Source organism: Typopeltis vanoorti, chromosome 18 (assembly GCF_054136105.1).
Source record: "Typopeltis vanoorti isolate ZY-2024b chromosome 18, IOZ_Tvanoo_1.0, whole genome shotgun sequence".
NCBI lineage: Eukaryota > Metazoa > Arthropoda > Arachnida > Uropygi > Thelyphonidae > Typopeltis > Typopeltis vanoorti.
This window is the reverse complement of record NC_143566.1, coordinates 10,134,851-10,159,062: the sequence shown is the minus strand read 5'-3', so window position 1 is coordinate 10,159,062 and position 24,212 is coordinate 10,134,851. Positions and strand designations below refer to the sequence as shown.

Here is a 24,212-nt window from a genome sequence, read left to right as displayed (position 1 = left end):
AGCGAGCGCACCTCACGATGAAGCATGAGATCACCATATTCCTTATCTAGCAGTTCACAATATTCTCTGAATTCTCTTCTGTTTAACCCTCTTTGCTCTAATTTTATTCACACACTTTACAACTGGTATCATGACATGCTTCAAATTTAGAGTTTTTCCACACAGAGATTCTTCATGTATAATACAGTGATACTTTAGTAGAGAACGACCTAAAAAAAGTTACAGTCCCAGAAACTCAACCTGCCATTGACGGTGCTCCATCAGTGCAAACACTGATGAGCTTACTAGAATCTAGTTGTTGATTTTCTAGACATGACTTTACTTTGTCAAATATGCTGACCCTCTGGTTTTTCCATGAAGTGACTCAAGACCGATAAGTTCTTCAAAGATGCTAAAATTACCATCAATTCCTCTTATAAAAATGCTTAATTGGGATACATCACATATGTCGGCGGATTCGTTCAAGGCTAAAGAAAAGAAAGCACAAGCATGAACATGGCCTTTTAATTGCTCAGTAACATCATGGGAAAGTTCTTCGATGCGTCTTGTAATTGTTTGCTTGGACAGAGCAATTTGGTTTACTTTTCTCGAAAAATTTTGCAAATTTTTTGAGACAGGGCTTAACAACTTCCTCTCCATCAGAGAAAGGCTTGTGATTTTTAGCCAACACAAAGGCAATTTCATAAGACGCCTCCAGCATTGCCACACTTTCACAACTTCGTTTCACAAATATATTTTGTCTCTTTTTTATTTCTTCCTTTTTCTTAACCACATATTCTTTCCGCAACTCAGACCCAGGAACTAACTTCAGTTTTTCTTCTAATTGAGCTTGATGTTTTCTATAATGTCTGTTAAGATCATGTCTTCTATTATCTTTCACAAACAATGCACAACGGTTTTCTTGAAGGATCCGCAATAAATAAGAACTAATTTTCCCACGGTTCATTAAACGGGCGTTTGCTATCACCTTCTGCTTTTCTTCTGCTCATTTTCTTTTGCAGAGTAATAGGTAACTGACTGTAAAAAAATATATTTCAAAAAGTAAATCTTATTATTAAATAATTTATTTAAATTACTTTATCCTTTTAAACATTATGAACATTCAAAAACACTTCTACAAGTTTAAGATAAGTTTCCTGTTTTCATGAAGGCCTAATACAGTTCTATAAGTTTAGAAATTATAATTTTTTTTTCATAGAGAGTTTTCGTCTCTCTCTCGTAATATATTATGTCCAATGAAATCGCTTCCTGCCATAATCAGCTGGCAATCACACACACAACCCAAACATTCTCATTACGAAAGCTTTGCTGATGATCAGTTCAATTTTAGGAATAAACCTACGATACGTAAATCAAAAGGAAAGATATTATATAAAAAAAACACACACATACCAATACACCGAATAATTGCGAGTTTCAGTGATCAGCAAATTAGGGGATCGGGAAAGAACTTGACATACACGTTCAAAATGCAAAAATCTATTTTTAAATTTACAGAACAATATTAAGCCTTCATGAAAACAGAAATCTTATCTTAAACTTAAAGAACTGTTAATAAAAACATATAAGTTCGAAAACACAGAATTGTTCACTCCCATCGAATCAGAAGTTCATGGAACGTTATGACACGAGAGTCAGCTGTAAACTGATCGAGTAACTGGTGACGCATGTCAGCATTTGCCGGTGCCTGTTCCTTCAAGATCAAACAAGTATAATAATAAGTGCACACTCTAGAATTCAATCATAGGTTAACTGTGTGTTTATATATATATATATATAATCGTGTATATTTTTTTTTATTTTTCTCTGAGGTTCAGTGCGCCACTTCTAATCATGCAATGCGCCATAGGTTGGCCACCCCTGGTCTAGAGTAGCACTAAGCCTATGAGATTTTTGTAAACACTTTGTAAACCACTGATAGTAGACTGATAGGTCGGTAGTTCCTCGAGTCTTCTATCTCACATTTTTTATGTAATCAGAATTGGAGGAGCCTTCTTCCATGTTGTTGGTACATCATTTTTCTTCAGGTATAAAGTAAATAGTTTTGCTAAGAGTTTGGAGATTATTTCTTCAAACTTCTTCTGGTAGAATCTGTGGTACTTCAGCTGTGTCGTAGTTGTCTTCTTCTTCATTTAATTCATCATCCTGATATCGTAGTATTGAGTAAAATTCTTGAAATCTTTTTGCTATAGCATATCTATCTCACAATTAACCACAATTATCTCCGTCTTGTAATTTGACTGCAACCATCTGTTTGTTGCTTTCCCATTTCCATCCAATATCCTCTTTTGAGGTCTACCCTGCCTTCTCTTTCCAATTGGCTTATATTTCAGTATTTATTTAAGATATCGGGTGTTGGCCATTCGGTTTACACGTTCTATCCATTTTTGTTTGTAATTGTTTAGTTTTTCTTCTATTGGTCTTCCTTTTTTGTTCTTCTCATGAATCTCATTTCGCTTGTTTTTATTCTTTGTTGATCTTGTTTGTTTATTGCCCAAATATAGGGTCTCTTTTCACTGCCAAATACTAATGTGGGCACTTCTAAAGTATTGTATATTTTCAAGGGTGTTTCTTTTTGTACTAGATTTGGGTTGAGTGTTTTCTTTATCAGGCCTATAATTTGTAAAAGGTTTGAAGTTTTTAATTTTATGTCTTTTTCTCCTTCATATGATATTTCGCATCCAAGATAACTAAAAGTATATTTCTGTTCTATTATTTTATTATTAATAACTATTTTGCTTCTAACTGGAGTTTGTCCACAAAATGCCATTGTTTTAGTTTTATCCATGGATATTTTCATTCCAAACTGTTCTACTGTAATGTTTAAATTATATATAGCTCTTTGCAAATTGTCTTCCTTATCTGATATTATTACCTGATCATCTGCAAATAATCGCGTATTTATTTTGTTCTTCCGGGAAATTTCTATACCTGCTGGATTGTTTAAGGTGTTCCACTGTGTTAATATTTCATTAATGTAAATATTGAAAAGTGTCGGAGACAGAGGACATCCCTGTCTTACTCCTTGGTTTATAGTTTGTTTTTCAGAGATTTTTTCATTTATTTTTATTTCATTATCTTTGTGCAATATATTCAATATTGCATGTAGTAAAATATTCGGTATATTTATTCTTTGTAATATATCAAACAGTATAAATCTTTTTACTTTGTCAAATGCTTTTTCGTAATCTATAAACAAATATGAGTTTCCAAATTAAATTCCCTTCTTTTTTTTAAAGTAGTTTTAAACAGAAAGCTGCATCCATTGTGGAGAATCCTTTTCTAAATCCATTTTGACATTCTAATAATATTTTTTCACTACTATATATTTTGTAGCATGTATTCAATAAACTAATACCTCTGTAGTTAGCAGGTTTTGTTTCATCCCCTTTTCCAAATATAGGTATTACTATATGTGTGTTCCATTCTACTAGCATTTGTCCATTTGTATATATTTTATTTAAAAATTTCAATAATCTCTGATGAAATTTTTTTCCTCCAGCAAATTTATAGTTCGGAGTTTATCCCAGCTTCTCCTGCTGATTTGCCATTTTTTTATTTTATTTAGGTTGTCCTTTAATTCTTTCATTGTTATTATAATACCGGCCAAGACGTCAAAGTAATCATGGATGCGAAGTGCATATTAAAATTATATTACCGTTGATATTCCATTGAAATATACGACGGATACGAAGCACACGAGGATGCGTATTTGATCCATAACGGCCGGTGAGGGGGTTCATTAGTGTAACATTTTTTAATGCCAGTATAATCCAACCAAAAATCTGTAAAGTAATCCAAGAATTCTTTTACATCTATTTCACAATTTATATTTGCAATTTCTTTTTATAAAACAATCCCTGGATTAATGCGCCCCTCCCCCCTCCGATTAGTGCGTCATTTTTTTTTCTATACCCAAATTCGATTAGTGCGCCTCTATACATCTTAAAAATAAATTACAGATTTAAAAAAATTTCTCTCTGTACATTTCATGGCTAACTATTTTAAAAACCACTCACCGGGATGAAATAAGTTAGTTGCCGATTTAAAACATTTCAGAAAGTGAATTTTAATGGTGTGCCACACTATTTCCAATTACACTGCGTTCCAAATTTACCCTCAAAATGTAATTCATCTGCTAATCACAGAGCCTTTTGATGATCACATCTCGTCCCTCTTTTGCAACTGTTTTTTCCCTTAAATTTTTTATTTTAAATTATTTTCCCAGCCTTAAATCACGAGTAAAAGAATTAGTGAGCAAAAATGTGGAAGTGTGAAAATGATTCGAAAAGTAATCTCGTTGGAAGAAAAACTTGAAATAATAAAGAGAAATGAACAAAGCGAGTCCAGAGCAAAGATAAGACAAGAACACAAAATGGATGAAGCAACTATAAGAGCAATTTTACGCAAAGCTGGTGAATACAAAGAGAAAGGTGAGGCTGCTTCAAGTTCATCACGCATGCACTCGAAATCAATGTATTAGAATGATTGAATTAGAGAAACTTCTTTCTACACGGATAGAAGATTCATAACCAAAAACGGATCACTGACCTTATTAAATCAAAAGCATTAAGTCTTTTTTGCAACATTGAAAGAAAGAGCTATGAATGATGGAAGAGAAGAATTCCACGCTAGTGCTGGGTGGTTTGAACGTTTCAAAAAAGAGAAACAGCCTACATAATGTTCTAATCACAGGCGAAACTGCAAGTGCAGATAAGGAAGTGGCCGCAAATTATCCAGAGATTTTGAAGAAAATTGTAGAAGAAGGGAGGGGAGGGGACTATTCTGACTAACAAACATTTGATGTCAATGAAACCAGCCTTTTTTGGAAGCGAATGCATTCCAAGACTTTTCTGGCCAAATCAGAGAAATCTCAGCCTGGTTATAAAGTCGCAAAGTCGAATGACATTTCTGCTGGCAATCTGCGAGCAGTTTGGAAGCACATTCTTCCACATTGTGTAAAATGGTTTTACAGGGTTATCAAATGAATCCAAGTTAATTAAATCTCATTCCGAAGAACCGAGTGATTCCGATCTGCTAAATTTAGATGCACAGCTGGAAGATCCCGAAGAATATGAAGAAAATTAAACCACTGATAGTCAGCCCAAAGAGATGTCACAGAAACAATTTGAAAATATTTTTCGTACAAGCGAAGTTTTTAAGCAGCAATGCTTAGTGGTTGACCCTGATGAAGAGAGAAGCAGCAAAATTTGCAGAAGAGTGGAAGAGGCAATAGGGCCATACCGTCGGTTGTAAAAAAAAGAAAAAATGCCCACCAAACTACGTTAGCTCAATTCTCTGTTAAGAAGCAGAATAATAAAATTTATATTCTGAATATGTTTTATTGTCTTTCAGCTTCACGCCTTTCTTTTAACTAAGCCCTGAGACATACCCTAATTCGTTTTTAAAAAAATTAAGGTTCAAAAAGAAATTTGAGGAACGAATAATACTGTTATAGGTTATTATATTCGATTAGTGCGTTTTCGATTAATGCGCCTGTTTTAAAGACCGCACTAATCGAGGATTGCTGCATCTGCATTCCTGTGTTTCAGTATTTTGTACGCACTGGGTCTTATTTTGCAAATGTAATTTTCTAGATATCGTACAAAATTTTCGCAGCTTTCTCTGTGTCTCTTTCTGGTTTCTCTTTTGGCCATTGCTCGTCTTTTTTACGTTCAATTTCATGTTCTTGTTTTTTTTTGCTACTTAACCATCTTTCAAAAGCCAGCTTTTTATTTTCAATTATTGTTTTTATTTCATTGTCCCAGATATGCAATTTTTTATTTTCATAATATTTTTGTGTGTTCCTAGACGTTCATGTGCTGCTGATGCGATAATTTCTTCTATATTATTCCATTCTTTCTCGATGTCTTCATTTTCTTGTATTTCTTCTAAGTAGTTATTAATCCTCTGTTAGCATAAATTTATTCTACTTGAATCAGTTAGTGGTCTTACTTGGTAATTAGATTTTGTTTCTCTAGTTTATTTTTTTGTATTTTTGTAACCAGTTTGGTGGAAACCTTAGTTTTGCCTGCACTAAAAGTGCTCTGTGTCGATTTCTAGCCCTCTTCTAACATCTAAGAAGAGGTTTGCTGCTTTTTCTTTTACTATAAAGTAGCCTATTATTGATTTTTGTTTGTCCTCTTGCACGCCTTGTAAATTTTTATGTTTGCAAAATGTATTCATTATTTTTAAATGATTATGTATTGTATAATGTATAATAATTTAACCAGCTTTTGCATGTATTTGGTTGTCCACTCCACTATGCACATCACTATATATATATATATATATATATATATATATATATATATATATATATATATATATATGTGTGTGCGCGTGTGTGTGTGTGTGTGTTACGGTTAGGGACCACGAGATGGCGTCAGTTGTCTACCATACTCACCTCCCCGGAAGCCAAAAGACTATCAACGACTTTTAACACAAATCATTTTTAAAGCTTTGGCTCAGCTATCCAACCTGTGATGGGATAAAGGGAGTTTCGCTGCCTCCTGCTCATCAAAAGTCCACAGTCCGCGAGGAGGGACAGTCACCATTTATTTGCTAACGCACGACAGGTCATCAACCTCTTGTGAGGATTTTAGACATGCTTTGGGAGCACAAGAATTTCACGAGTACCAAAGTGCGATTAAGGAGAACGTGTTACTTGAAAAGTCTGTTTGTACCTTTGGGGAAAAGATTATGGAGAAGTCCATTTCAAAGAACAGAAGAGGGTAATGAATGAAAGAAGAGGACAAGAAGTTGATTCAATAAGTTCTAATCCAAACTGTAAATGAACGTTCGTGTTTTTACGTACTCAGAAGGCAGTGGGGGAGGATGGTGGGGGTGTCCAATTCGGTAGTGCAGCGCACATGAAAATACGGAAAGGCAAAAAGCAGGGACGGAACGTTTATGAGAAAGTGAATTGAAATTAATGTTTGAGAGAGAGAGAGAGAGAGAGAGACGGATTAGCTGTTCAGGCCAGTATTAAGAATTTTATGGAAGGGTTTTGATGAACCCCTGTCAAACATGAGAACAGTATTCTAAACGTGGAAGTGTTTTGGATTTAGGTACTGCTAGGAGTTGTACAAAACAGCGGTGTCTTGAACAGCAGAAGATGAAAACATTTCAGACGGAAGTTTAGAGACGCGATTCGTTTTTGTACTGAAAAAGAATGAGGATGTTAGTCCAAGAGAAATTTGATCTAGAAGGACATCATCTAAGGAGAGGGGAAGTCAAGATCTTACCTACTAGAAATAAGACGTGCGTGTATTTTCGTAGCGTTAAAATTTACGAGGCTGTTCTCAGCCGATCTGAAAGGGAGTAGCCGATCTCGTATGCCGGACGAAGACCATTCTTCCACAAGAAAAGCAAGCAAGAAGAACAAGCGCACACGTGTTACTGGAAGAAATAAGACCCCTGCCTCATGGCCTGAGCTGTTTCGCCATAATTCAAAACCAGCAGCCCCAGAGCATTAGTATACAACCCCGGGAAGAGTAATGACCCGATCTCAAAAGGGGGAGACAGACCATAAAATTGCCTTAATGTAAGCCTCTGCGCTAGACGAGGTCAAATGCGGTGATGTTGCTGCAGTGTCGCTTTGATAAGAGAAGTGGGAGGTCAGACGTGATGCAGAGAAGACTTTTGTGGAATTGCCGTTTGAGCAAGACGCAAGTTTTCTGCATTTGGCGCTTTCAAAATCGATTTCGATTTATTTTTTTTAAACGATATCGTCGACTGCGATTTATTACCGACCGATATTGTGCACGAGACACGAGGGGAAATCGTGAACGTCTTTCCATTGTGTTAAAACTTCTCTTTTCTTAAACATACGAGAGGGGAGCGCTGAAACGTTCTGATAAACACCTCGAACAAAAATGATATTAAAGCAACTCTTCTGAAACGTCCTACAAGAAAAAGAACAAATCATTACGATTCGATGAAGCACGGGGGTTAAAAGGGTTTTACGATGTTTCTTTCATGTTGTCATATCATTTTTGTTCCAGGTGTTTATCACAACTTTCCATCTCCCCTCCCCTCCCCGTACATGTCGCAATTTCCACACGATCAACAATCACAGCCGTAACACTTTTCAGCAGACGAACAAAGAATCGAAAGTTCGTCATCAGATGACGTTTTGTTTCATCGTTTCCGACACGTACAACCAAACGAGGGAAAACCGTTCCCTTCATCATCCGGAACTTCGTGAACTTTTGTCACGAATCGGGTGATGTCCCGAAAAATAGTAACCGCCGTACCAGAAGGTGCATTTCGCTCTGAAGAGCGCAACTAGATTTAAAAAAAGGAATTTCACTGCGTCATCAATAAGGGGGAGGGGCATTTCAAGAGCTAAATTTCCGCTGCGATTAGCTGCCCTTCATACGCAGGAATCTCATGAAACCATCGCACGTGCAAAAAGCTGACGAGCGGTCACTTCACGCATCATTTTAAATAATTCCTTTTGCTGCTGCGATGTTTCACTTCGAACGTTGCACGTGCAACAACCAAACATTAACGGCAGCCAAGCGGAGGCCCCTTTTCCGGTCTCCTCCCTCCGCAATGTTTTGCAGGTTGATTTTCGTTTAACGAACCCCCCCCCCGTTATCCTTCGAAGTGGATCAAGCAAGGAACAGTTGAATAATGCGGTCTGTAAAGGACGCGACCTCCCCACGCGCACCCACGGCCACTGCCAAATTCATCAAAATCGGTTGCATGATATGACCTGTAGAAGTGTCTGCGAAGGTCACCCCAAAGAGCGAAGAATTCTGCCTTCATTTTTTCCGTTAGGCTGAAAGCATGAACATCGTAAGAAATAAGTGGGGTTCAGGTTTTGAAGGAATATTCCCCCCCCCCCCGCCACACACACACAACCTCCATTTTAGTGCTACTGGAGTGAATTTCTTCAGAACACCTCCAGGAAATCAGGGGCACATCGTCGGAAGCTGCACCTCATCACCCACACCAGCCGTCATCCTTCTTCCAGAATTCATGCCACCCCACCTCGCAAGGCAGCCATTCCAGCCACGCACCATCTAATGAGAGAAAAATCCATCCTGTTCTCTCCCCTCTTCCCTGGCTGCGTTCAGTCTCAGCTTCCGTTTATCTTCTTCCCCCATAAAATGACAAATTTCATCCACAGTTTGCGATATTAGTGTTTCTTCTTTTAGAGATCTCAGAACACAACAAAAAATATTTCTTTCGCTTGGCGCACCCTGTGAATATTTTCATAAAAAATTGTCGAAAGGAAATTATGACAAGAAATGGTCACTTGCGAAACACTTTAAGAAAACATTAAAAATAATACGACAAAATAGTCCTGTTTCTTGAAATCGGCCAGTTTAATAAAAATTTTAATGAGAAATACGCGCTTTTAATGAGAACGACATAAGTTTTGGGAAGAAGATAAAATCGTCAAAGTCAACTCGCATCTCCATTAAGGTTGCAATGCTTTGCGAATTCACTTTCACATAATGCGAAAGTTGAAGGAAAACGGAGAATGGCTCAAAATATTTTTTCCCCGCCTAAATTCCAGTATTCGTTATGAATTTTTACTCAAAAAATAATCAAGTGATAAATTCTTATTGAAATTTTTTATTGCATTCTCTATAAAAAAGATCTCCCAACATCACAAAAGATGTGGAAGAAATACCGTAAAGATAATGCGTAAATATGATGTCCGTTAGGAATTACAGGCAGCAGGCTCGAAGAGTCACAAATGTTGTATGGAAAGTTAAGTCTGATTTAGAAAAGAAACTGCCTTTGAAAGCAAAAGCTTGAGGAGCCAAAGTGAAAAAGAGAAAAAAAAAAACACAACCCAAAAGAATGCTATCGATATGCTGCAAGTAAAAGAAAGAATGATAGAAAGAAAGAATAAAAACGACAGAGTATCTCTTCCCGTCCCCTCGCTCCCAAATGGAGTGTACGCTTTTGTACGCGCGTAGGGGAAAAATCAACTGAACGGCAAATGATGCCCCTCCCCAAACCCACCATCTCGTTTACGTTGCTGGCAATATGACGGCTCTTCAAAGCACTTCGGATTGGTGACTGCGGGAGAGGATCTGGGGACGGACACCGTCGTACATGGACGGTTGCAGGAACACCTTCTCCCCCACTAGTTAATTTATCACGGGCCCTTTTCCTCTTCTTAGAGTGCACTCCCCCCCCCCGTCGGAAATCCTTCTGTCCAAGAACCGAATCCTAAAAAAAGTGCGAACTCCCCTTTCCTAATGTAGGTGATCGGAGCGTTTTTCTTGGAGGACGTTTCCGGTTTAAACTGGGTTTTTCCTCCTGTCTCGTAGAGTGCCTAAGGAAGACATCTCTCAAGAAGTCGGATTAAAAGGAGGTTGCGGATATCAAAAAGGTTCCGCCGAGAGTTACTCATTGAGAAATTATCTTGCACCAAGCTTGCGAAAGTTAAAGATCCTCGGGAGGACTTTGAAAGCAAACCAGCAGTTTGTTTAACACTTCGTCAAGAGAAGTCCTCCTGCTATCGAGGAAAAACACGAGAGCTTTCAGCGTTCCTCTTTACAGTGGTCGATGCAGATCGCCCTTCGTCGATGACCCTTGTTCGGCCTTTTCTACGTTATATTAAAGCGGGTACATTGAGAAGCGCTTTATATGCGAATATAGCGCACGTGAGCCTGCTTGACCCGATTTCTTATCACGAAGAAGGAATCGCACGCAGAAACGAGGAAAGAACGAAGAAACGTTAAAAGGATTTGTTTGTTTATTTCTTCATAACGAGGTTCGCCGTTCATAAGAAGCCGCACATCCGAGGCGGCCCTCACTTAGATCAGCGAGCACTTAGAGCGGCTGTTGGAAGTCGTCAAAATGAAGTTATGACCGCGCGCAGGCACCGCTTCCCGTCCCGAATTGATTCATTTGTAAAATGAGCACCAAGGAGAACGCAGGTCAAGTCGCACCAGCGAAAAACAACACCGCTCCATTATGCACGTGTCACTGATGTTGTGCGCGCATTCAACCGAGTCAAAACAAACAGACATTAAACATCGTTACGAACTCGCTTTAAAGCTCGGTAGTTTTTCTTCAGTAATGGAAAGAAAGCGTTTAAATGGTGGCAGTTTGTGTTTTGCCAGTTCGGCAAAAACCCCTTCGCCTCGGATAGTATCGCATTACGATAGAGGGGAGCATAACTTCCGGCACATTTGAGGTTTTGCGTTTTAACTCTGCGCACAAAACGTGTGCGAATTTATTTCTTTAGCATCTGCAGAGCAAGAGCAGTTTGCGATCCCAACAAATATTGACAGTGTGAACAACTTAAAATTCTGACAGGCAGAACTAAATGTAATTTACTGGCATATTGATTAATTACTTCCAACAGCTGTATTCATCTTTTAAAAAATGTTACGTCATCAATTACACGAACTACAAATCAATCAATCTCTCTCTTTCCAGCTATTTTCTTACACGAAGAGAATGTATTTGACTCTGCGATTATGCCAGATTAATCTGGCATAATCGCAGGCATCGAGTGTTATTTAAGTGCATTTTTCAGCTCGTACAAGCTGATTAGGCGATCGTATTTGTTTGTTGTTGTTGAGGTGCTCTGGAATAATCAAAAGCAATTAACTCTCCGAGGGCAGCGTATTATTTGACTCGAGTGGGCGTGTTCTTCTCTCTCTCTCTCTCTGGCTTGTCCGTCTTCCCCGGCGAAAACCCGAATTTTTTGGGCTCGCGATAAACAAGATTCAGTTTAGGTGGGATGATCAAATGGTCACACTAGGGTTGGCGATGGACTTTCTGAGTGAGAGACGGTTTCGTTTTTCATGGCTAACGCCATGAAATTCGGAATTTCTTAACAGAAATTCCGAATTTAAAAAGCGAGTTTTCCTTTAATGCACGGAAGAGCGAAACAGTTCATCAGTGGTCCAAGGTGGTTCCGAATCGACATTCGTAAGCGTGTTTTAATATCGATAACCACAAGAATTGTCCGCCGACGGCAATGGACATCGCTGTTGAGATTTGCTTTTACGCTTTTTGGAAAGAATTCATTTGTACGACATTGATCGGCACTCGCCGATCAATGTCGGTGTGCGGATATCGATTGGCGAGTATATTTGTTTATTTCGGTAAAGAGAAACGTTTGCTTACGTGCGGAGAGATTTTCATTTTTACGTTTCTCGTAAATGAGTCCGCTTTTATTAATTCTGCACGGCGATGCCACAAATACATTTTGGTGGGAAGCAAAACAGACATCTTCGTCTGGTTTTTCCCACCAAAGGAAAAAGAGATGAAAAAGGGCTTTTCTCTGTTCGATTCTTTATGCGATCATCGGAATCCCACATTCGCGCGATCAGCTGCAAAAGGGTCGGAGACTTACCGAAAGGAAATCCCACTTCTTTGGAGAAAAGCTCGCGCTGGGTAGAAATTCGTCGCCTGTGGGCAGAAATGTTTTCGTATGCATCGTGTGTGTCTATGAAAGCGGTTTGGTGAACCCTTTGCTAGCGGCACGAGAGGGTTTATCTGTCGCTCGCTGCCATCACGGGGAAAGCAAACTTTTTGTCGCTCGGATGAAAAAATGGTTTTTTGATGCCCGACGGCTCACTGCAGAGCAGGCCATTCGCTGCTCGAAGGGGGCTCCCTTAACCGAGATGTCCTGGAGGGCACACACATCGTTGGCGTCCGGGAAGGAAAAGCGAGGAATGTTCATCCGAAGTCGAATGATCTGCCTTCGTCACTCCGCAATTCACATAACGGTGCTTCTTAGCTGAGTGCTTGAAAGACTTATGAGGAAACGGTCGTGGTTTCTTTGGGAAAGAATCTAAATTATACGATCTGTCTCACAGTTGAATGAATTCCTCTCCTTGGTAGCTCAGCTGAGATCGATAATTGCCCTTTCTGTCGGAAAAGACCTGCGTTCGAAGAACACTTTGTATTCCTCCCCCGCACCCCCCCGCATCTGAAGGACGATTCGTCGGTTTGTATGAAGGTGGGATTCTTCCTCTGGGAAAACTCGGGGTTTTGATGCCAAACAGAAAACCCGCCAGAAAAAACATGGACACTCTTAACATTCCCTTCTTCCTCTTTAGCCCCCCCCCCCCCCATTCTTTCCTCTCTATCTTTCCCTGAACGCCTTCACATTCTATCTCAACTAACTATATTTCGCGGAAAATTTATCTTCGGATCGGCTTAGTGAGCTCATTTTCCGATCTCCTTTCGAATTCAGCAGGAAAAATTTCGAATTAAAGTAGAGAATGCGAGTTCGTGCGTTGCGTAGCTTGAACTGCGCGATTAATAATTGTTATTGAACGCGCTTTCGGCAGAACAGAAGTCGCGGTCGTTTGTCGGAATAAGCACCCACCGGTGTGCTTATCAAGCTTCGTGCGGAGAAGCATTTGGAGTTAAAACGATTTTGCTTTCGTGATTTGCCGTAAGAATTTGTTCGGTAACTCTGGTGGTTGTTGTTGCGGCAGCGAGTTTCGTTATCGGCATTACCCCTCGCTCAATCACTCATCGCTGTAAGTTCTGGTAATCCGCTAGAATGCAGTAAACGCGTGCAAATCCAGGCGGCGATCCGCCGAAACGTAAGAAACGAGGTCACGAGGATATATCGACAAAGTAACAAGACGTCGGCGCCACTACGAAGCATAAACAACAGAAATGTGTCTCGCGTGAAGAAGGTTTCGGACTGCGGGAGGATGGCGAAGTAAAGCTGCGCGAAATTAACTTCGAAGACATCCAGCTGCGAAGATTTAAGAGAGCAAGTTCAGATTTAAGCCGCAGATCTCTCGTTGAGGTTGAAACGCTTCCCTCCCCTCGGTGACACCGTTTCTGCAGAAAAATAACATCTCAGCCCGCTGCGAGGAACGAACGAGGTTCATCGCAGGTTAATCCACCTGTCGGTGGCATCATTTCTGCCCCGACATCATTTTCGCCTGTCTTGGCGAAACAACACTTGCTCAATCCACGCGCGTGATGCCTTTCCTTCTGTTCCCCAGAGGTAGCCCGACCGAGGAACGGGCATCGTGTTATAAGTACGTTGGCACCGGGGTGTTCTTTTCCCTTTCACACATTGGTGGGGGAAAAATGCCCTCTTTGCATTTGCCAAAGAACCAGATTTGTTTCATTCGCAGGGAAACAAATTCTTCGTCAAATGGCTATTAATGGAATCCGTATGTTCATTAGAAACTGCGATTTCTTGGCGTAGCCATTCGAACTCTTTAGTCGAACGTTACCGAACTAAAAATGAAAATTTCGATGGCGCATCCGCAGTGAACGGAAGTAATTTTAAACACCTTTCGTCATCGGTTCACTCCAACCACTCCCGCACTGCACGCATTTTTTTGTAATTATTTCCGCGGCCAATGTTCTTCAGAACTATCCTCAATACTCCCCCCCCCCGTCTCTCTCTACGAAACCTATCACAGTCCGACTCCCTACTCACCGAGCAAGTTTCTCTTCCCCCTCCATTCCCACTTGGGAACGGCCTCCTTCCCTTCCCTCGCACGCTTCCCAAGGAATTCAATGCGCAAGATTTCAAATCCACCGCGAACAAGTTCCTCGTTTCCCGATTACGTCGGTTGACCGACCGACCAACCTCTCGTGTGCGAGTCCAACATAAAAATAAAAAGATTTAAAGAAGACGAAACTGAGATGACGTCATTTGCACGATTTGACGTGTCGCATGCAAAAAATCTTAAGAGGTCGGATGGTTCTGTTAGCATCAGCTGACCTGGAGTTATTTATTTTTTATTCCTATTTTGTCACGTGCCACGGCGTGCGTAAGAAGGATTCATTTCACTTTCGCCAACAAAACTCTCCGCGAAAAATACTGAAGGAATTAATCGAATTAGACGACGAAGAGGGAAAATCGCTTCCTGTCAATTCGGTTTCCTGTTCGCGGTGCTTTTAACGTGAAACGAAGATTTGTCATCCGAATGGGCTTCGGCAGAGGATGATTGCTGTGGGGATAATTCGTTCATTAGAGACGAAAGGCAGAATTAAATGCAAATGCAAATTATGCGAAAAACGAAGGATCAGAGTATGAACGAACTACAAATATGGAAAGCAGAAAATAAAAGAGAGCGCGCACGTAAAGAGAGAGAGAGAGAGATTGACCAGCTGTGGGAATAACTCTTGAAAGCAACTCATGGACTGTCTACCTGGAAGCACGAAAAAGAATCGTGTGATCCTTCGTCGTAATGAATTTGGTTAACCGCATGAAACAAGCCTTTTATTTTATTAGCTTTTAAAATACGGAAAAACAAGAAAAAAACGAACTTTCTGCCACAAATAATGTTAATCTAAATACTAATTCTGGATCTACTTTTGTTGCATATGCTAACCAATGATAAATGAATGATGTTGTGCAGCATTGACAGGACTTCGATGATAGCAGAATCCCATCAGGAGTTGACATTAAAACAAGCGCGAGTGTTAGTGGGCACATCTTGGGATTCTGATTGAAGTGAGTGAACTGTCTTTGGAGAAGGGAATATTCTGATGGCTTAAAATAAACTGTTGTTGAAGTAATTTTTAAAGAAGACAAAGCTTAGTTCATAATTATAGCCAAGTATTCACGTTGCCAGTATTTACTAAGGTGATTCAATAAAAAATTATACAGAAAGAGAGAATCCACCACATTTACTGCAACAATTGCATGCTGGAAATGGTAGAAGAGGTCCTTTTTTTTTATGAATTGAAAACGCTTATATTAGCTGAAACATTTATTAATTGCTTCGTTGTGAAAAAAAATGGGTTTAGAGTTAGGAGTAGTGTTATTTTTAGAATTCATTCGTTCATTTCATATGGTGATTCAACGGCCGTGAGCCCCTTTTGCGGGGAGGTACGGCACCACCTCAATCCCCCCCTTTTTTTTTTTTATCAGGGCTCGGGACCGGCATAGCTGACAATTCAGAGCTATGGCTGGAGGGAATGTCTTAAGTGTTCCTGATTGTCTCCGTGTGTGTTCACGGGGCTGATTTGCGAGATGAAAAACCTCACGATAAACTGGTTGCGAAGTTCATATGGTTGCAAAGCTCAAAGCCACTCGGATATTTTCAGGATTAATGAATTGTTATTGCATTTCAAAGTCACACTTCTCCGCCGATTAACGGAGAATTTGAATGTAATGCTGAGCCATCGGATGCTCCTGAATATGAGCACCCACCTGCAATCTCATCGCGACGTGCTGCAAGCGAATTGCATTGAAACACAGCAAAAACAAAAAGGTAATTATTTTGGACTGACCAAATTAATACTGCGATTGCACCGATTGGGTCTTGTGTTGCCAAGCAACGGTGAAACTACCCAGCGGCAGAGAGGTGCGGGTTATTCTGCCCAATACTCGGATGCGTTTTGTGGAAGAGATGAAAAAGTACTTTGGAAAAAGAATCAAAGGCGTCTGTTTTTAGTATTCGGCACTGATTTCATGGAGATGCTTTCTATGCACGTGCATCTATCGCCATTCGGTTCTGCGCTACATTGCAATGTGAAGAATATGCGGTTGGGAAGTGTGCGCACAGCCCTCACGTGGTGTGCATTTATTTTGGTTAATAACAGAATAGACATAAAATATAAATGAAAATGGGCAAAAGTGGAAAAAAAAATCACAAACTAACATGAAAAGGATGCCTTACCTGTCAAGGTGACGAAAGATCTTAAGAAGTGCATCCACTGAATATCCGACTGGCATCCTCCTTTGAAACCTCCGTAATCTTTAGTCACAAACACCAACAGTTTTGGTTTCCTGTGTGTTATGTTGTTGCTGTGTTATTTTGATTCGCGTGCTTTCGTATCTTGAATAAAAACAAGACCGACGCGCACTAAATCGGCAAGCGGGAAGGGCAAACGTGATCCACCGCAGTGAAGCTTCACTTAAAATTCTCCCTTTCTCATGGCGATCCGGTGTTATCACTGATCATTCGGTCAGCATTGACATTAGCAAGATTTTCTTCACCCTTTTCCTTCCTCAATGCTCCCACACCCCGAAGCACAACCCCTACTGCACTCTCGTTACATTGCGAAGCTCCTCGAAAACGCACACCGTCGGTTATATTGCTACTAGCCACGGCAGATTAGCGATCAAATAATAACGCAAACAGCAGCAACTCCCACGTGTTCCATCTGGTTTGAATACGACAAACTGCTGTCGATTAGTTGACGTCCTTCGTTGAGTGCATTCGTTATTTTAACTTTGCTTTTGGATCCGTCTGTTCTGACTTCCCATTAATGTCAAGTTATTTGTGTTTGCCTTTCAGAGAATAAAATTAGTTAACGATGCGTTTCCGTTCTTTCTCCAACAGAGCTCCTTGCAATGCAGCATTTTGTCCGTCGTCATCATGGGGTGTGTTTCCTCGAGGCCAGAAATAGACGACACCACTAGGCCGATCTTCCATGTGAGTACCGCTTCATTCTCCTTGTTAATGTGAGAATTCTCAAATTTTGCGATTTGTCTAAATAAATCTCCAACCCAAACAAAACTTACTTTGTTTTTCCTGCGTGTAGTTCAGAAAACTCAACAAACAGATTATTTCGACAGAATTCAAACGATTCAATGTTCTGCTGACCTTAATGAAGTACGTTAACGAAGGCGATCTTGTGAGCCAAGCCTTAAACTGCATTAAGTAATTTAAACGACGCTTTAGTTTTATAATCTCCTCCCCAACCCCTATCCAGTGAAGTTCGCACCACCGCTCGCGAGGAGAGGGTAGGAAAGAAGAGTTTTTCGCGAGTTACAGTCTGGAAATCTTTCGCACGTCATGCGGCCAGATCTGACTCAAGAAGCCGAACGTGCGCCATTAAACTGGAAAGTAGCAAGGGGGAGCCCTGTTGAGCGTAAGCGAGACTGAAGTCCTGCAGGAATGACATCGTCCACAGAGACGCACATTCAGCACGGGTGCAATAAGATGGCGATCAAGTTCTCGGAGAAAATTTACCACCTTCAGAACGAACTGTAGAGGCAGAAGTCGGCGTCAACAGTTCAAAGAGGTCATCAGACGAAAGGAAGTAAAGTTCTATCGGAAATCAGATCGCGAACTCCGCTCCTAGTGACAAAGTGAAACCAAGGTTCATTCAGCTTTAATATTCTTAGTTACACAATTTCAGTTTATTTCGTATAACCCCCTAATTATCCCGTCCCTTAACGTTGTATTAGATGAAGACAAGTAAATCCAGCGGCAATTAATTTTATAATTTTGTCGGTGCATTGATTTCAAAATCAAAAAGAAAGAACGAAGGGTGGAAGCCTGATTACGGTTGTCTGTGAGTCATTTCCTGAATTGCAGACAACTGCAAAACTGTGCGTTTCTCAATGTGTTTATATACGACGAAGACAACCGAACCTACGGACGTTTGGCGTAAAATCTGAACACTTTTTTTTCCACAAAAAGTGATTGACTTGAGATAGCAAATTCGGAAAGTCCCCCCCCCCCTCCCATCAATCAGGATCAAACAGAAACAGTTCACATAACCAGAATACCCGATAAGGATATTCTGGTTGTGTGAAGTGTTTCGTCGTCATTCTCCCTAAATACGGAGAACTGTTATACAGTGCATCGGGGTTACAAAAAGGAGAACTAACAGAACTTTATCCACGTTTTCCTGTTCTACAAAGCTGCAGAAAAAGAAACGTGACAAGTGACCTCATCTCAGCCAGTGTCACCTTCGTGCCTGATGGTAGTACAAGCGGTCAACAGGGATGCCCTCCGGTAATTCTGTGCCTCTCTTCCAGGGGGCAGTTGCTGCTGCTACTTCTTTCCTGATGCAAACAAATTACTGAAATTATTGTTGGAAAAAGGGAAATTATTCCCACTCCACTTAAAAAATCCCCAACTCCTGTCCAAAGCGGCCCAATATAAAACTTCAACGTAAATTCAGTGGCTCACCTCGAGTTGCAACCACACGCAAAACAACTGGAGGAAAATCTACAAATCCAAATCTCACTTTGTAAGGACTAAACACAAAAAAATATTCAAATGGCAGTCGAAATTTCTGGTCCAGAGTTTCAACCTCTCTCTTCTTGATGGAATCACAGTTCCATCAGGATGAGATTCCAAGAGATCTATCTTATCTAACTTTAAGATAGACCTCTTGGTATCCGTTTTCTCCTCCAACTACTGACAATATGCCTTTTCTGATCTTTCGCCAGAAGGAAAAAATGCTCGATGGTCTTCCTAATGATATCCTCCACTCCAGATGGCGTTCTTCCAGTTGTGCTCAAAGCTTGGACTCCAGAACTAGCACCTCTCCTGCGTCCTCTTTCTCAACTGTCTTATTCATTTGGCATCAGTGCAACAGCTTTAATTCAGTCTGTTTCTGAAAAAGGGAGATAAAAGTCAGCCATCAAACTGCCGTCCGCATGACCTCACGAAAATAATGGAAAAGCCGATTAACGGCCAACTACTTCGACATTGAGATGCGCCAATTAATTAGCGATTTTCAAACATGAATTCCGCTGCTCTCACTCCTCAGCAGATCTTCCCGCTGACCTCACCCATCTCTGGACAGAAAGCATGGAAATGTTGGAGAAACGCGCATGATAGCTTTGGATGTTTGACCCAGTCTGGAATCGAGGCATTCTTATCACCATAAAATGGTGATCTTATGGTCTCCCCCCCCCCCCATTGCCATCTTCCTTCCTTTCCGGTTTCGTTGCTTGTTAATGGTGTGCGTCTTCCTCTCACCAGATTTTTCCATTCATCGTTGAGTATCTGAAGTGTTTCCAGCAACCCTCTTTCTGCTGCACGTCGAAGATTCTTCTCACTAACCTCAAATGCTATCCGCAGTTTTGCTGATGAGAGTACTTTCCATTGCCCTTCGAGAAAACTCGAAGTACTCAAAAGATGGAACCTTCTTGATCTGATTTCCTTAACATGCTCAAGTGAAGTAAGAATTTCAAAACAGAATTCTGTTTGGTCTCTCGGAAGAAAGATCTTTCTTCGTCCCCATTTCTATGCCTTTTGCTTGGAAACCCTGTCTACGACGAGAATACCTTTCCAAAGGATTTTCAACTGGAGATGAGTTAAGCAGCTTCAGACAGAGGTGCCCGAGATTGGCAAACTCGCCACAAGAGAACGCGCTACTAACAGACGCCAGGCACACTCTTCCTAGCATTAGTTGCTCCGGGTCGGAATTCTAAATAACAAAAAGAAAATTCCCATTTGCGTCTGACGATGTTTCGATCTCCAGACGACTTTAATTTCTCTTCTTGGGTTGTCTTTCATATCTAGTCGTGGCAAAAATGCATTTCACTGAGGGCCTCCTCAGCCTCTAAAATACTTTTTCTGCTCAACTCCTACACTTTCTAAATCCCAAACCCGCGTGATCCATGAATGTTGTTCGCACATTTCAGGTGGTGCACTGTAAACCTCCACTTGCTTAGGCGATCTCTCTGTCAAGAACTTCCTGCCGATGCCTTTCTCACAGATGCTCTACTTTGCATAAAAGATCCTTCAATATTTTAGTATTTTAGGATCTTTTATGCACTCTGCTCTACCAACATTTTCCATTTCCTTCCTCTGATTATGTGCGATCCTGAGCAGCCACTGCGCTGCATCGATTCGCAGTCCAACCCCAAACATATCAGGCCAACTTCTCACCTTATTTCTTTATTTTGTTCTTTGGAAGATCCTTCTCGATACCTTTTCCCTAATAATTCTTCAAGAAGCACATTATAAATTAATCCTTTCTCTCTCCTGATCACTTCTTCGCACTGTTATAGTCATAGATTTGGTGACGTCATGTTGAAAGAGTTATTAAAAAATCAACCCTTTGGTTCAATGGCAAGAAAGTTCAACGGCGAAATCTTATTCTTCCCTGGCTTTATGGAATTTAAGGAAATTTGGGAGGAACTTTCCAACTTGTTGTCCCCTCTTAACAGAGCAGGCTCTGCTGACATCCTCAACGAATGTCAAGAGGAGAGAAGTTGTTCGGAGGAGAATTTCTGAGTGTCCCTTCTCCTTTGAGTTGGCAAGAACTATTCCCACGTTGGCGTGACCGATCAGAGGTCCCTTCGGGTTTTTGTAAATGGTCGGCCCGAAACACGGAGATGGCTCAGCAGATTTGTGCAAGGAATATTCCAAATGTTTACAGTAATTGTGTTCAGCTCAATCCAAAATCGAAAACTCTTTCGTCTGTTCGTTCGTGCCAGAAGAAACTTCTTGGGCGGGTGGACAGACCGAACGATTCAAGTTAAAGAGACACTTCATAAATGTTTTAGCGTTCTTCAAGCTAAATGGCATTAAGACGATTCCTCAGTAGGAATCGTGGATACGGCGATCCTTAATAATAACACGCAGCAGTTCACATCTTTGTGGGAGTGCACGTCCAGGACTGAGTGGGTCCCTTTAACTACCATTAGCTTTATAAACATGAAAGCATCGCATCAAAACGTGTTTGCCTCCCACGTCTCAGAAAAAGTAACGGGAAAATGTAATTAGAAGGTGCTGAGAGTGTTTCAATTCTACGAGCATGCACTCGTTTGCAGTTCAATCCCGAACAGCAACACTCTTCTTATTATAGTTTTGCATTTTCTTAAGAAACAGCATAAGCGCGCGCGCACGCACACACAAACGCCCTTCGCCATCGACGACGCAATTAATCCACGTTTTTCTTTGTCTTTCAGGTGTGGAACGTCGACGACCAAGGAAACAACCTGAATGCCGGCAAGATCCAGGTGACCGACAACGATCTGATTCTTTACCAGAAAGGAAAAACGCCAGTTGTATGGCCTCTTCGCAGCTTGCGCCGATATGGATTCGACTCGGAGTTGTTCTCTTTCGAGTGCGGTCGGAGGTGCCCGACGGGCCCCGGCATCTACGCCTTTAAGTGCAACCGCGCCGAGATCCTCTTCAACCTCCTCCAGGAATCTCTGCAGAATTCGGCGTCTACCAGTCATGTGGTCTCGGGAGATGCTGCGGAGACCGTGTTGGAAGACCAGGGGGGCGCTGCCACCGACGGTAGCACGAACGCCCTCGTGGCAAGTGACACCGCCGACACAGAGACGAATGGCGTCGCTCAGTCGATCACTCAGTCTGATTCGGCAGCGACCAGCATCCAGCCGGACGTGTCCATCTTGCCAAGCGCACCACAAGACACGGTGAGCTCCCCTACGAGTCCGCTGTACACTGCCCTCAGTTCCAACAGGACTGCCGTGCAGAGGCGAAACGCCGATTACGCGTCTGCTCCGTTACCCCGCTGCTGCACCATCGGGACCTGCATCAAGGCTTCCAGCCTCCACTACATGAACGAGGATGTCTTTCGTCACGCCACCTGTGGAACGTGCCGGAGTTGTTCGCTGAACATGTGCGTCGTCCAGCCTTACGTCAACTCCACCGTCATCACCGAGAACATCAACCGATGTCACGAATCGCCCGAAATGGGAAACGTTCTGAACGCCGCTGGTCAGGTGCGAAAATGTGTCCACTGCTGTTGCAGTCTGATGCCATCTAGTCAGTTTCCGTGCTCCGCTGACAACTGCCCCGTGCACTGCAACAACTGCGTCGACCAGGTGACAAACTACGCCAGGGTTGACGACCTCCTGAAACAAGAGCAGTCCATCAAGAAAATTTCCAACCGACATTTCTACATGAACGTGGCTCCGACGAAGGCGAACGGCATCTCCAGGAGCAAGAGCGCGTCGTGGAGATCTCTTCCTCACTGCAGCAAGTTCTCGTCGCATGCGAAGCAAGGGCCGAGGCGTTCAGCCTCTCATTTCTACGCGAATGTGACGTGCCACGCGGAGAAGACCACCACGACCACCACCACGGATGACAGCTCGGCGCAGGAAACGGACCAGCAGGTGAATTACATCATGCTGGACCTCGACCCCAATGCCGACTCCAGCACGACCGTTGTGTCGCCGTCGTCACCGACGAGCCGCCCAAGCGTGACGACGTCGCAGCCGAGTTCCCCAGTGAGGGCCCCAGAGGGCTACGCGACCATAGACTTCGACAGGACGGCTGCGTTGTCCAATTCTGCGAATCCGTGCCTCTTTGATAATGACAGCGTTCGGAAAACACGGCATAACGGCAGTATCTCGACGAGTACGCCCACTTCTTAAATCTCACGCAGCGGGTGGACGGCTAGAAGAAGCGCAAGGAGGAATCCCGACAGTGTTCAGTCATCCACCTCGTAGTGCTTTACGAAGTCCTCAAGTAGCCGGTTGGTGCTCTCCACCTCGAAGAGCGTAGATACGTAGTTGAGTTACGCCACCCTCGTGAGTATCGTTCAGTGGTAAGAGTGGGTCTTAGTGTCAACCACGTAGGTGTCGCTCAGTGCGATCGAATAGCATTTCATCCTGCAATTGCGACAGGGAAGGAAGCTGCCTGTAAATAACTCATGGCCGACATAAAAGTAATCAGCATTTTAGCCCACACGAATGTCTGTTTTTTATTTCTTTCTGTCTGTCTGATATGCTTGTGGTATCTCACACACACACACACACACACACACACACACACACACAAGCTCCTCTTGCACGCAGAATCACTTTAGAATACTGGCCACCCAAACGGAGTTTGTCTTAATACTTCTTCGAAACCCCTTGGGGTCATTTTTAAATAACGTTGCTCCCCCTTTTATGGAGGAGGGGAAGGAGGACTTCTCTCGTTCATACATTAGACGTGTGTGTGTGTGTGTGTGTGTGCACAAACACTAGACCTCCGGAGCGCCCAAAGACCTAAAATACCGACCCCCCGTTATTTTATTTATTTTCACTTCGGAGAAATTGAAATTTCACTGGGATGTTTGTAGTTCGCTCCTCCTCCCAGCCGCTGGTAAGTCGTCCGCTAGCATTCGTTCTACTTGAAGCAAACGGAGTGTGTCTTAACCGATGCTGAGCACGACGGTCGGTCTTGTTTCGTGCTTGACGCATAAACTAAGCTGAGACGTACAAGAAGGAACGGCGTTGTTAAAAATGTCGCATCCATCTTAATCAGGCAAACAAATGAAACATTTCGGGGGGGGGGTGAAAACACGAAATTTTGCCATTAAAATTTCCAAAATATTAATTTCTTGTAGTTTGCAGCTTCAGTAACACATTTCGAAGATTAATGCTTGGATTCCGCTGGAGCGTTTAAATAGTTTGGGGTCGTTAATTGAAGGGGCTGTTAAAGGAAGTTACGAAGAGACTTCTAACCTGAACTTTCCAAGAAAAAGAAAAATTAACGTAAGAAAATGCTTTCGCGTCTTGATGTGGGGGAGGAAGAGAGAACGGGGCGTAAGTGCGTTCTCTAGTTGTTCCCGATTAATCT

At 41.9% G+C, this 24,212-nt stretch overlaps 1 protein-coding gene across 1 annotated transcript in view; it reads left to right on the top strand.

The window, feature by feature from the left end:
* LOC150096484 (uncharacterized) overlaps window positions 1–23,333 on the top strand; it is a 45,795-nt gene extending 22,462 nt beyond the window's left edge. Inside the window, exons 2-3 of the mRNA XM_090408346.1 lie at window positions 17,265–17,357; window positions 21,584–23,333. Coding sequence (XP_090264472.1) covers window positions 17,301–17,357; window positions 21,584–23,020 — 1,494 coding nt within the window. The 5' untranslated portion in view covers window positions 17,265–17,300 and the 3' untranslated portion in view covers window positions 23,021–23,333. The remainder of the gene's footprint in view (window positions 1–17,264; window positions 17,358–21,583) is intronic.
* The last annotated feature ends 879 nt before the right edge of the window (window positions 23,334–24,212 follow it).